A 14,991-nucleotide genomic window follows, 5' to 3' on the forward strand; every position below is an offset into this window, starting at 1 on the left:
CAAGATATTTTTGCATAAAAGTGATGTGGAAACATCACATGACATCCCCAAATTTTGGTGAAAATTTTGAATGCATTTATCAAAATGTTGCAGTGCAAAAAGGGGCTCCAAAATTATGAAAGATCATTTTAAAGGCATTAAGGTTCATGGAAATTAATTATGCAAATAAATCCACTGATAAAGAATTGTTTTATAAAAAGGGCATATAAGTCCAATAAAACTTTTGGAAAGTCCCACTTGAGGTAAAACCCATAATATCCAAAGAGTAAATCTAGACAAAAGGGAAAGTTTTATTTCCTGGCAAAATTTTAATTGATAAAACAAGGTCAAAAATTTGGGGTGTCACAAAGAACTCGGTGGCGCCGGATGGATCAAATCGGTGGGGCCGAGTTTGACTTTATGTTTAGGACATATTGGGATATGAGAAAGTGATTGAGGGCTTTGGAGCATATCACTAAGCATTTTGAGCAAGTAGACCATTAAGCAACACCTCATCCCCTTTTAATAGTATTGGCGTTTCCTATGGACTCAATGTGATCTTGGATCACTAAAACAGAAATGAAGAGTCTTGAGCTTTTGCCAATATTTGTCCTTAGCATTTTGAGGGGTCCACATCTCTAGTCCATGCCATGCCAATCATTGAACTTTCTTAAATAATCATCTTGAATGGATATTAGTTCAATGAGCTATATGTTGTTATGAATTACCAAAACCACCCGGGGATTAGTTGCACTTTCAGGTTCCTCCATAGGCAGCTGCCGAGCAAAGCCTCATGGTTGCCGGTGAAAGGGGGTAGCGGGACTCCTAGGGGTGGAGCAACTGAGAAACACTTGGAGGGGTGTTAGTCGTCGCGGAAGCGGCGCGATGTACATTGGTATGGGTAGCAGATATCAACAATGGTGGTGTGGCGTGGTCGATCCGGAGGTGGTGCACGGCGTCAATAAGATGACAGGCGACACAACGTGGATCTAGAGATTCCCGGAGGCATGGCAGATCTCATCTGACCTCATGCGCGAAGCCTCCCAATATATGGTGGCTCAAGCCGACCATCTGATGTTACTGTGAGGTGCTTAAGCACAGATAGTGTTGGTTCGATGAAGCTATAGAGGCAGCAGATCATGCTTGTGCAAGTGTATCTGGTTGGGGGGGGTCGTCTATGGACTGAGGCCATGCCCAGGTCTACCATCGGCTATCACCAACGACGAAGGAGCATCCCTGATGTGGGATTTTGCCGGTGTCTATGAGCTTCCTCTTGTGTGTCCATGCCTCCCCGGGTGTCTCTTGTCACGTCCAAGTTGTCTGCTTACATGCACATGGTTATCAGGCGTGTGGCATTCTCCATGCCAGGATCGTGCACATCATCTTCATCTTTGTTGGGTCATCGAGTGGTGGCGGCAACTCATGTCACTTCCTTTTTGTTGTGTCTTCTCGAGTACCCTGTCTCGAGCTCTGGGGTGCAACCCTAGTTTCGACCTTAATTGTAGGTTTTGCACAATTCCACTGTCCAAGACAGTGTTTAGAATTTTTTTGGACATGATCTCCAGGGTGAAAAGTCATGATCTGACTTTTAAGTGGTTGGATTCGGCAACGGCAGCATTTGCAGGACACTCCTTTCCTCAATGTTTTGGGTTTTGAAGAACTGGTCATGTGTTGTCGAGGAAGGATCGGTGTTGCAGCTGTTCACTATTACTCTTTTTATTCTCTTCTTGATATATCACCCTTGAGCCACATGAGCATAGCAATTGAGCTAGGCTAGCCCTATGCATGACTCAAACCTGCCGCCGCCCAGGGACATAGTGAGGAACCAAGAAAGGGAGGGGAAACAAACACAAATTACCAAGCTTTGGGATGGGGGCGGGAAAATATAATTTTTTGTTGTTGTTTCTTATGGAAATTTGAAGGGCATTTATGAAAAAAAATCAACCTTAGGGGAAATGGAGGGGGAGAGGGTCACCCCCTGACTCCGTCACTGTGGTCGACCCTGTCTATGATCCTATGACTATATGCCACTTCTTTCGAAGCAACATCTCTAAGAAGGAGATTACACATGCGTCGGTAATTTGATATGTGGCCGGTTCTAACGAGTGGATACTAGTTCAAATACTTTCACCCCGAAGGGTATCAAAGCTTTTTTTTGTCCTGACCGTAGAACAATTGCTCTATGGTAATTTTCTATTAATCAAGTATAAGTATGTTACAATGAGGGGGAGGTGGGCAGGAAGGAAAGAGAAAAATATAAGTCCCAAATACTAAGTTAACCAATGCCAACCCTAGCAAACGCTGAAGCCATTGAAATTAGGCAAAAATTGTTAACAAATCTTGAGCGCAACAATATGTTTGTCCCTATCCTATGACTTAGAAGCTCTAGATCTGCTCTGAAGAAGTGTTTCTAGGAATCTAGAAAGGGAGTCATGTATCTAACGATCTTTCATTCCTTTGCAGCCAAATATTCCAGCGCCCATGTATATGAGTTTCCATTGCAATTGGTTTGGGTAGTCTCTCAATTTGTGAGAAGAGCTTCATCATAAATTGAAACCCCTCCATCTCGAAGTGGTGATCAACCCTTGTTGCTAAGTCTAAGGAATGTAGGTCAGAGCTTCTACCATGATGATGATGATGCCTTTTTTTTTGTCTACATGATGATGATGCCTTTAGCAAGGAGACAACACACATACGTAATCGTCGGACCTATTCCTTGGAGGCCAAATTGCAGGTTTTCGCTCAGGACACAACGTTGTGTTTGCAACATTTAGTCTCTATAAGGTACCCACATAGTGAAACTAGAATAATGGATGGGAATTAACCCCCAAAGATTATAGAGGTGATTGAGATTTACTAAAGTAACAGGCGTTTCGAGATGGACGAACCTTAGTTGCCACAGCAATGGACGGATAAATCCATTTTCGATCAATAATTTTGGGTATGCTTAAATTTCTGCTCCTTGTGTAAAACACCCCATGATTTTGAATTTTGTATCAATGGACTGATTCTGTGGATCAGATTGACAAAACCTCCCCGGCCGGGTATATGCTCAGTTTGCGTTTTCAACGGCAGGGGAAGTCACCATGGCCCATTATTCTGGATGGAATGAGGCATGTGTGGAGCTCCAGTGACGGTCGGATCGCTTGACCTCTTCTCTGATTGCTCAGTTACTGAAGATCAAAGCTTGTCGAGCTCCAAACTTATAGGCTCGCGTTGCCCTTGCCCACACATATTTCAGGCTTAAGCTGCAAGGCAGCGGCTTTACACGGTTCGGCGCGTCCACGTCGGCTCGTGAGGCGTGACAAATCTCTCCAAGATGCACGGCGAAGTAGGTACAGACGCGTGATCGACGTGCATGGTTGACGTGCCCGGGCAGGCTTTGAATGTTTCATGTCCAAGAAAAAACTCCGTCCGTGGATGTGTGTGTAGGTGTAGCCTCACGAGACGAGACATTGCAGGGAAAATCAACGCTGCCAAGCACGGTTCGTTCACGACTCACGAGAGATGGAGCCCTGCGACGAGGGGTCGTCGGAGAGAAATCAACGAACCAGCTCCGGTGCGTGCCAGCACGACGGTCTCCGGTCAGTGTGGCGCTCACCTCACGCACCGACGGCACGGGTAAAAACTTTCTGGGAAGCTGCCTCCCGCGGGGAAACAGGAGGGGCGTGCAGGCCGCTCTGCTCTGCACGTTGGAGGTGGACTGTGAAAGAAGGAGACGCTGCTCTCTCGTGTCAAAATGGTTGAACCGATCGAGGAGGGCGAGAAGGAACCAGTCCTGGTGAAGTGAATCGCACTTGTGCAATGCTAGCCATCTCTGGCTTGATGCATGCTGGAGTGTGGCTTTCGTTGACCCGGCAAGGTGTGGAGATGTGTCGATTTTCTCTGCGTCATGCGTCAGATGATGAAATGACATGGACTGCGGTGCTGAAGCTGTCAAACGTACGTACGTACGTGGCGTGCATCTCGCCGGACGGAGGAGTTCGATGAACGTGAAATGGTCGTCCGATTCGTGATTGGTGAGCAAGAAATGGGCTCGTCACCACACATACAGTAGTATGTTTTTTTGTTTTTCTAGGGCAGGGTAGAGCAGAACAGCCTCCTGCGCAAGAAAACAGCGAGTTGAAACAACTTCTTTTCCAAGGTTAACATACCGATATCCGATAGCAGCGTCACGTTCAGTTGTTAGCCATGACGTCTCCAACCAAATACAGTACACTAAACATACGGAGGCCAATCACGCCATTCCACCCCAAAAGCGAGTTTGCGTTGTACAAATCTTCAGAATTACGTACACAGTAGAGCAGAACTGAATACTCTAATGCATCTCTCACGGAAGAGCGATTAGCACCCCCCAAAAAAAAAAGAACTTGGCCGCATATGAAGAGAGGCGTGGTAAATTTTCTTTACAACAAATATACATGTCCATCTCCATGGACTGAGCAAGACTAGTCACCTCACCTCATGATAAGCGAATTGCTGGGCCGCCACATGCTACTACGATTCATCTTCACCTTCTCTGTGCAAGACAGATGGAGCAGGCGCCTTCATCGCCCTGTCGCCGCCGTTCGTCGGCGAAGCACCGAGAGGGGTCGCACCGGACGACCTCCGCGGAGCTGATGGGCTCTCCATGATGAAAATGGACTGACCAGCCGTGCCTGTGCTACTCCTGTACGGCGAAGCTGGAGTTGACTTGAAAAGCGGCAGACCGTCTTCACGAGCCAATGGGGACATCACACGCTGACTCTCCCCGTTTACCTGCCCTCTGTATGACCTCTCCTCTGCAATGTCATAGTAATCAGCGGTCCTCACCTCCTGAGCAAGAGAGCATGAGCAGCAGCACAGCCACTGGAAGCAGTCCGTCACATCGGGGTTACAGCAGCAGAAGGGGTTCCCGGGGAGGTTGAATCTCTTCCTCATCTGTATTCTCCAGAAGCCACCGTACAGCAGACCGAAGAAGCACAGCGCGATGCCGGTAAGCCCCAGCGCCTCTCGCAGGGTTTCGTTGTTGATATTGACTGCTGCCAGGTTGAAGATGAAGAACGGAGCCAGGCAAAAGAGCAGGAATGTTGCAATGTGGACGTACATGTTGCCGAATCCAAGCCTCTGCACGTTCCACCCGAAAACACAGCAGCTGCAGAAAATTGACAAGTATGCAATGGTTATGCTGTCCCAGAAATCTGATAGTCCGCCGACCCACTCAGGCCTGCTCTCCACGAAACGGCGCTCTTCGCTTTGAAGAAAAGAGTATCTTCTCTCAAGTGACCTCCCTGAAGTTGCTGCCCTTGCGCCTTCAGTTGAGGTGACCCCAGCTTGCGCTTCTGGATCACCTTCTCTCACCTCTGCATCATAATCCTTCCCAAGAGGACTGACAATGTTATACACACTAGCGAATAACGCAGCCCCAAATGCAAAAGAAATAGTCACGGCGACACCAAGAGGAGGCCTTTCAGATCTGCGGTACCCTATGTTGAGACCACACAAGGCATACTGGGCGAAGCAGTTCAGATTAAGAAAGACCACAACCACCATCATGTGCATCCACTCATTAGGCTTATATGTCCCATTTTTGCAGTATTCTTTCCTAAGCCTTAGAATGTCCTTTTGGTCCCATCGACACAAAAGCACAAAGTTATAGATCCGCATTGGGTGTTGGTAAAGGCACATCAGTGTGAATAAAGCATTCAAAATTTGGTTGTTCACTTCAAACCAGGCGTCTCTTTCTGATTTGCTAGGCAAAGCATGATTCAGCATTCCAGTCATAACCATGAAGAGTATTGCACCAGATACAGAAACAACAGCGATCCAGACGAAAAGGGCCATGTTAAGAGGCTGCCTTATCCAATCCTTGCCCATTGCCCACAGATGGCCCCAGTTAATTTTCCTGATTAATCGAAAATGTTCGTGATTGTCATGGTTGTCAGAATGGATTGAACGTGAAAAGTCATCACGCTGAAGTGCAAGCTGTCGAAACTTGACTGAAGGAGAAGGGCCCAGCTTCTTAAAGTGGGCACCACTAGAAAAGCGATTCACAAAGTTGAGACACCCACTCCGCTGATTTCCCTGTTTTGAAACATTTTGAGTGGAAAGAGTGTTGACATCTGTGGCTCCGGGATCATTTTCTGATGTCTTTGACTCTACTTGTTGAATATCAGCTTTGAGGTTTCCATTACCATTAGGGACCATTTTGTTCAGCAGGAGTCTTCAGATAGTAGAAGCAGTCTTAACCTCCTTCAAATCTTCTTCACAAAACAAGGGCAAGCTATCTTACTATCGGACTTGAAGTTCCATGTTCCACAGGAACGGTTGCTGTACTGTAATCTTTATATGAACTGGGCATTGGCCACCAAATTCTGCACAAAGAGAAACAGGTCCAAAAGAAAGCAGATGATCATTACACAAATTTAGGCAAAAAGTCAGTCCAAACTAATCTGTACATAAGCATCTCAAATTTAGACAAAAAGATAGACAAAGGTATAAGACTCTTATCATCTTATCCTGTTTCGATCTTTCTGCTATTCGGGGAATTATTTTTTGACAAATTGTACATAAGAATATCAAATTCTCAATCAGACAAGGCACCAATCACTGGCTATGGTTGTTATACAGCAAAACCAAAGGGCATAAACCTGAAAATATGACCCTGAAGAATAAGAGGGGTTGATTACCAACAGCATAGCCAGGGTAGGGGCATTGTCTATCTAAGGTGAACACCATAAAAATCTTTCTCAATCAGACAAGGCACCAATCACTGGCTATAGTTATTATACAGCAAAACCAAAGGGCATAAACCTTAAAATATGACCCTGAAGAATAAGAGGGGTTGATTACCAACAGCACAGCCATGGTCCATCATTAGGGGCATTGTCTATCTAAGGTGAACACCATAAAAATCTTTCTCAATCAGACAAGGCACCAATCACTGGCTATAGTTATTATAGCAAAACCAAAGGGCATAAAAACCTTAAAATATGACCCTGAAGAATAAGAGGGGTTGATTACCAACAGCACAGCCATGGTCCATCATTAGGGGCATTGTCTATCTAAGGTGAACACCATAAAAATCAACATCTCAAACCTCCATGAAATCCGAATTGCTTTCCCAACAGATTTTTGTGCTACTATATAAAATGTCAGCTGCTAACAGCAACAACAAATACATGTAGCAAGTAGGCACTAGTCAGATACATCGCAAATCGGCCGGGGATAGAGTTCAAGCAGCATGAAGAACAAATCATATACAAGCATTACTTACTCTGCATAAGCTTTTCTATAAACACCACCCACATCATTCTATAATGTTGCAGTTTTATGAGTGCAGTAGGTAGGTACCCCCACTGGCTCGGATTTATAGCTGTATCTAGAATTCGAGATGCTTTAAGTAGTTGTGTTGGTACAAATCTCCTAATAGCTTGTGCCTCTGTATGATATCTTTGAGTTCATATTGTCTAATGCATTATGATCAATCCTAACATCTTAATCTTGTGCCATGCTTTTGGTACCGCTTACCATGGGAAAATCTTATAAAACGTACTCCCTCCGTTCCTAAATGTAAGTCTTTGTAGAGATTCCTCTATGGACTACATACGTACCAAAATGAGTGAATCTACACTCTAAATGCATCTATACATTCGTATGTGATCCATAGTGAAATCCCTATAAAGACTTATATTTAGGAACGGAGGGAGTATGATTCAACAGCTGTTGCTATCAAAACTCACGCATATTTTATCTATGTGAATCAATCGGAAGCTGTAACACGGTTAAATAACTCGACCCTTGGATTTATTAGAACGTCGGAATGAGTGAGTACAAAAATGCTATACCACATCGATAACCAGAAGGCGCTCACATGCCAGAAACAAAGGGAAGTCTAAACATAGTACAACGCACAAGAAAAAAATCTAGCTATTTAGTGAATGAATGAATTACCAAATGGGAAATAGCTCGTGCATGCTTCTGAATCAAGCCAAGCCGAATGCTAAATACTCCGTATTAGATAAGTCAAAACCACCACTTGTCCAACAAACCGACCTGGCTGCTACGGGCAGCTCCGCGGCGGGCGCCAGCGGGCGCAGTCCGCGTGCTCGGCTCGGGGCTGCCTAGCGGGGATGGGGAGGCGGCGGCGGGAGCAGCACCGGCTTACTGCTACGGCGAAAGCGGAAACCGCGGGAGCAAGCAAACAAGCGCAACCAAATCAGAGGGACGGCGCGTCGGATTGACCCAGATCCATGAGAGCGGCACGGAGCAGAGGAGAGGGGGGAGGAGCGCTCACCTGGCGCTCAAGCAAAGGCGCGGATCCTTGCCTTCCTCCCGCCGCCGCCGCCGCCACCGTGTCGGCTAGGCTGGAAGGAAAGACAGCGCGGAGGGTTTGGTCTGGTGTGCTCGTGGGGGATAGGGAGGTTGGGGAGGGACGCGTAGCCGCCGTGGGGAGGGAAGAGTCCACATGACGGACGGACGGACGGCCCTTCGGTTCGCCGTTACGCGCACGCGTTTCCGCTGGCTGCCTGTGATGCGAGGCACAGCCGCGGCACGGCGACGGCGAGGGTAACGGCGAGAAAAGAGCCGTTCAACGCCTGTCGTGGGAACGCGCTCCTCCAGCGACGCCGACGGGACGCGTAAGCCCCATTTTTCTCTCTGGAATTTTTTTGTTGGCTGTCTCTCTCTCTCTGAGCTTTATGGATGGGTTAGGTGTAAACCGTTCAGCTGTTGCATTTCTTTCGGTTATTGAAGTCCTGTGCTCATGCAGTACGTCGAGGAAAGGTTATTTTCTTAGGGCTAGGAAAAGTTAGATTATGGTGAAGAAAGTGCCAAGGGCTCGTGGGAGCATATAGTTTAAAAAAGAGGTAATATCACAGGTGGTGCTTAAACTTGCCACCGATGTTCACTTTAGTGCCTGAAGTTGAAAAATACACCGAACTGGTTTCAAAACTTGGCACGAGCGTGCAAATACGGTGCTAATCTCATTAGTAGACGTTTTTACGCTGACGTGGCACCGTAGTTCGCTTAGCATGCACAGACAACCTCGCCCTAGCAAACTGGAACTACTGGCCAGTACGCCATACGTTTTCTCGTGCATGTTAATGAAAACAGATCTTTTTTTAGAATAATGAAAACATTTCCTATTTTGTTAGATAAAGAAACACGTTCGCGGGTTTTAATGGCCTGCTGCAGTGCAGCCCAGTTTGCGCATGTTAGTTTGATTTAGAAATTTGTAAAAAATAACTGTAAATTATAATCACAGTAATAAAAATACATTTCAAATTTTTGTGCTTCAAATTTTTTATAAATACATATAAATTAAATAACTAAAATGTTCATGTAATTTAAAAAAATAGTCAGCAATTTACCTGTGATTTATAGTTAAAGCTTTTCGTAAATAAATTTTCTAAATTGTTCAGTATATGAAAAAATAATTATAAAAAACTTAATTTTTTGAGTAAATTCCAAAAGATTATGCATGCTTGGCTTATGCTTAAATGAAAAAAAATGTTATAGGTAGATTTTTTTTTATTAATATTCACATGTGTATAAATTTCTTTTTTTGCGAGAAACATGTGTATAACTTTCATCGTGTCATATATTCAAAAAAATTTATAATTAAAATATAGTCAGTAGTGAATATTTTTCATAAACTGAAATTTTAATTTTGGATATTTATGAACATTTTACATTGTTGAAAAATTCTTAAATAATATGAATTGTAAAAATGTACATGTAACTATTAAAAGGTTTATGTAGTTAAAATAATATTCATGAATTGTAGTATAGAAAATATTTATATAATTCTAAATTGTACAGCCATTTTTATAATCAGAAATACCATTTTATTTATATGATACGTTTAAAACAAATATGTGAATATTTTTATTACTGTGATTATAATTTAGAAACTTTTTTACAAATTTCTAAATGAAACTAAGATGCGCAAACTGGGCTGCACTGCTGAGCCGATTAAAACCCACGTACGTGTCTCTTCTTTCTTATCTAAAAAAATAGGAAATGTTTTCGTTATTCTAAGAAAAAGGATCTGTTTTCATTAACAGGAACGAGAAAATGTATGGCATACTGGTTCTTTCCTAGGGCGAGGTTGTCTGTGCATGCTAAGCGAACTACGGTGCTACATCAGCGTAAAAACACGTCTATTAATAGAATTAGCACTGTATTTGCACGCTCGTGCCAAGTTTTAAAACCAGTTCGGTGTATTTTTCAACTTCAGGCACTAAAGTGAAAATCGGTGACAAGTTTAAGCACCACCTGTGATATTACCTCTTTAAAAAACCGGAACGGTGATTGAACCGATGAGTCTAGGTGTTTTACTGGTCAAACTGTTGCTACACATTCTGTTCGACACATCGGTTTGAAATGTCTAAAGCGACTCACGCCATGGGCTTGGAATATTGTGTCGTTGCAATGCATAAAGTATATGTTATTTCCTTTTGCATTTCCTCCCTTCTGTACAAGTTTGAGAAGATTCCCCTCTATACGTCATTGTTGATTGTTATGTTGGTAAGCTCTTTTCAGGTGAAAAGAAAGGGCTTTTTATTTGGTATATAGTTCATGAATCCAAGACATCTCTGAATTTTATCTTGTATATAATTTGCAGCTTTGATTCCCCAATCAGCCGGACAAAGTATATTAAGTTCCACTCCCTTTGTCTGAAAAAAACTTGTCCCTCAAATGGATGTATCTAGCACTGCTACAAGCTTGGGACAAGCTTTTTCGGACGGAGGGAGTATGTAGGATCAGAATACCGTAATCGTCATCGCTGTGTTGGAGAGGCCAAACCCAGAGTAATTTTGCTTTCAGTTTCAGGTGCTGCAATCATCTATTTGGGATTAACACGGTAAGTTTTGCCATTTACATATACACTATTCAGAAACTCATGATGCACAACATTTCTGTGGCTCATTTCCTTGCTCTATTAGGGTTATAGATTCCAAAAGCCTTGCTTAGCAAAGACAATTTTCTCATATACTCCTTCCGTTTCTAAATATTTGTCTTTTTAGAGATTTCAAATGGACTACCACATACGAATGTATATAGACATCTTTTAGTGTAGATTAACTCATTTTGCTCCGTATGTAGTCACTTGTTGAAATCTCTAGAAAGACAAATATTTAGGAACGAAGGAAGTAATTGTTTCTATCATATTATTTCATTCCGGATGCTACCTAAGAAATATTAATGCGGATATGTTCCGTTTGCAAAATTACCATCTGGCCGATTGAGCTATTACATTGACCTGACTACTGATTTCTCACACACGGCTCCATCGCCTTCACGGACGACCACTACCCTGTCCAGAGTGTCTTTCCCTCCCCAGCAAGGTAGCAGCACCTGCGAATCTCGCAAACGCTCTTCGACTGCTCATCTGTTCATCTAAAATTAATGCTTTCACGTGCGATGATTAGTTTATATGGTCCAATAATTTTCTAGAAATGGTGACTGATACATGTTTTTCTGCTAGAAATGGTGCAACACTCTCATACCAACGATCTTTGGATCTCACTCCTTGGGAAGCTATTATTCACAATTTCACATACTGATATTGCCAGTTTGTCTTGTTCCCATTTGTACCATGGAGAAGAATAATTCTATAGATCTCTGACCATAAACCAATCAATTGGACTGCCTTCTGCTAATCTTATCATGTTGTTTATTTTTACTCAAAAAGTAAATAAATGACGCACCACATTAGACAGAACAAAGGCAGATCTGAGCATGAGAAAGAGAAGGAAATCATGAATTTAATCTAACCCACCTCATCCATGGGATGGTAAGCTTCATAGGAGCTACCGGCCGGAGTACTGCTCCTTGACTTGTGCTACTTCCCACCTCGGTGCTGCTTCACGCAAGACACAGCAATCTTCATCACGTGATATTTTATTAAAATTTCTATTCTACTACAGAAACTTAGAATGGAGATAATCTGAAATAACACACTAAATAATTATGTCACCTTAGTATCTATATAACAAATTTGCATATTACTCCCTCCGTCCCATAATATAAGAGTGTTCTTGACACTAGTGTAGTGTCAAAAACTTATATTATAAGACGGAGGGAGTGACATAGGATGGTCTAACTCAGTCAAATCTGAAGTTCTTTATGTCATTTGAAATTTACTGCAACAAATTTAGATTTAGCAATTATAACTAGATTAAAAAAGGGGTGGAGTACAAACGACCTTGATCAGAAAAGAGCAATTCTACGTCAAATTATTTCACTAAGTCACACCCTAATAGGCATTTCAAAGCATTGGATGATGACTTACCTCATAGGATATACTCCCTCCGTCCGAAAATACTCGTCGGAGAAATGGATAAAAATAGATGCATCTAGAACTAAAATACATCTAGATACATCCATTTTTCCGACAAGTATTTCCGGACGGAGGGAGTATATAATTTACAAAATTTTGAGGTGACATGGATATTCGTCATACGGCACAATTGCAGTCATCATAACTAACTTGACAACTAAAAGCAAACAGATTGAGGTGCTGAATTTTTGACACATGTCTTACATAAAGATAGTGTGTGTGTGTACGAAAAGGGGTTAAATCACATAATACCACGCCAACAATTGTTCTTCACTTCTAACTTAACCGCAAGAAATCTGTCAGAGTTTGTGTAGTTAGTTCTGTTAGATGTGTATAGTCCCTTTTCGGTATATCCCCATTGTATAAGGGGTTTTCTGCACTTCACCACACATGTATATGTAATGGCTTTTGGCCCTCAGTGAATACTAGTTGCTGATTATCCAACATGGTATCAGATCCTAGGCTAGCTTCCCGTACGATGCAACTCCATGCTCCTCGTTCCTAGCCTGCCTGTCTCCGGCCGCTGCTTCTCCGGCCGTCTCCTGCCCAGTCCCTGGCCCGACCCGGCTCTGCTGCCTCTCCGTCCAGCAGCTGCTCCGTCATGCCGCTGCAGCCTCCTCCCCCGTTCGGCCACGCCCTGCCCGGCCGCCGCCGAGTACGGCCGCTGCTCAGTCCGGCCTGCTTCCTCTGGTCGCCGCCCAGCCCGGCCCGTCTCGTCCGGCCGTCGCCTTGTCTGCCCGCCCTGTTCGGCTGCTGTGGCCGCTGCTCCGCTCCGGTATGGCCCTGGTTTGGAGCCGCTCCTGCTGGCTGCACCTCTTGAGGCTGCGTCCCTCGATCTGGTCTCCCGATCCTGCCTCGCGCCTGAGCGTGAGCGCTCCTGCCCGCTTCGCTCGATCTAGATCGGGTTCAGGCCGTTGACTCAAAAAAAGACAGCAAGTTCGTCATGTCCTCCTCGGGCTATGTTGTTGTCCCTCGCTGTTCGGTGATCTTTGATGGCACAAACTATGCTGAGTTTGTGGGCTTCATGCGCATCCATATACGTGGACTTCTTCTGTGGGGTGTTCTCTCTGGCGAGGTCCCTTGTCCGCCATGTCCTGTTGCACCAGTGGCCCCAATTCCACCGGTGCCGTCGGTACTTGCTGCTGATGCCTGTCAAACTGACCGGGATGCTGCCAAGGCTCTAGATGATGCCGCGGTTGATGCTTATGATCAGCAGGTATCCGCTTATTCAGATGCTCTTTCTGTGTACCGCGATGATCTGTCTTCTTACACTCAGTGGTGCAATGATGATGCTTGAGCTGCTGTTGTTCTCACTGTGAGTGTCCTCCCTCAGTTTGCTTCGGAGTTCATGGGACTTGGCATAGTTGCAGCGATGTGGTCTTATCTCTGTCAGTGTTATCAGCCCTCTGGTGATGCTCTCTACCTATCTGTGGTGCGTCAGGAGCACACCCTCCAGCAAGGTGATTCCTCTGTTGATGAGTTCTATTCACAGTGCTCTGCCATCTGGCGTCAGCTTGACTCTCTTCGGACAGTTGTTTGTGGAACTTGCCGTTGCTGTCAGACTACTCGGTCCGATTTGGACTTTCAGCGGGTTCATGAGTTCTTATCTCGTCTCCGCTCTGAGTTCGAGCCTCGACGTGCTCACCTACTTGCTCGTGGGCGTGTTCCTATCTCGGAGGTGCTTGCTGAGCTTCGTGTTGAGGAGACCCGCCTTCGCTCTGCGGGCTCCTTGTGGTTCCATCAGTGTTGGCCGCCCAAGCTCCTGTGTCATCTGCTCGCCTCACCGCTCCACCACTCCTGCCTACTCCTTCAGGGGGGTGAGTCACCCTCCTTATGTTGAGACGTCGGGCCGTGACACCTTATGTGGTTACTGCTCTCGGTCAGGTCACCCAGAGTCTGACTGTCGCCAGAAGAAGCGAGACCAGAGGCGCTCCTCCTCCAGCGACACTCTAGCGTCTTCTCCGTCACTCACTGACCAGGACATTGTTTGCCTCAAGCATCTACTTGCTTCCTCCGGCTCCTCGTCGACTGGTTCCGCTGCTGATGTGACTGCATCCACTTCCACCACCGCAAGCATCTACATAGTCAGGTACATCTTCGTGGGTTCTGGATTCTGGAGCCTCCTTTCATATGTCTTCTGATTCTTCCGTGTTGTCTTTTCTTCGACCTCTTAATTCGCCTATTAATGTTCTTACCGCCGATGGCACACCTCTTCCTGTTGCTAGTCATGGTCTTCTTTCCACTCCATCTTTTTCTGTTCCTAGTGTTTCACATGTTCCTCGCCTTACCATGAATCTTTTTTTCGCTGCCCAACTTACTGATTCTGGTTGTAGTATCATTCTTGATACCGACTCTTGCTCCATTCAGGATCGTCACACCAAGGCTTTGGTTGGTGCTGGCCCCCGGCGCCGTGAGTCGAAAGGCCTTTGGGAGGTTGACTGGCTTTGTGTTCCTTCCGCTGCCACCACTTCTGCCAGCTCCCATGCTCTTGCTGCCTCTTCGTCCGCGTCCTTCAAATAGTGGCATCATCGCCTTGGTCACATTTGTGGTTCTCGCTTGTCTTCTTTAGTTCGTCAGGGCCTCTTACGGTCTGTATCTGGAGATGTTTCTTTACATTGTAATGGTTGTAGACTTGGAAAACAGACCCAGTTACCTTATCCTACTAGTGAGTCGGTATCTCAGCGTCC

At 44.9% G+C, this 14,991-nt stretch overlaps 1 protein-coding gene across 3 annotated transcripts; it reads right to left on the bottom strand.

Moving 5' to 3' along the window:
• Positions 1-4,138: 4,138 nt before the first annotated feature.
• LOC123182357 (uncharacterized) lies at positions 4,139-8,508 on the bottom strand. Of its 3 annotated transcripts, none has more exons than XM_044594896.1 (2): positions 8,255-8,508; positions 4,139-6,332 (listed from the first exon to the last, which is right to left on the bottom strand). In XM_044594896.1, exon 2 carries the CDS (start codon positions 6,163-6,165, stop codon positions 4,477-4,479), a length of 1,689 nt encoding a protein of 562 aa, XP_044450831.1. In that variant the 5' UTR covers positions 6,166-6,332; positions 8,255-8,508; the 3' UTR covers positions 4,139-4,476. The 3 variants fall into 3 exon arrangements, with proteins under 3 accessions (XP_044450831.1, XP_044450829.1, XP_044450828.1); XM_044594894.1 differs by having other exon boundaries at positions 8,014-8,275; XM_044594893.1 differs by lacking the exon at positions 8,255-8,508 and adding an exon at positions 7,912-8,219.
• Positions 8,509-14,991: the final 6,483 nt, after the last annotated feature.

Source organism: Triticum aestivum, chromosome 1D (assembly GCF_018294505.1).
Source record: "Triticum aestivum cultivar Chinese Spring chromosome 1D, IWGSC CS RefSeq v2.1, whole genome shotgun sequence".
Classification (NCBI taxonomy): Eukaryota; Viridiplantae; Streptophyta; class Magnoliopsida; order Poales; family Poaceae; genus Triticum; species Triticum aestivum.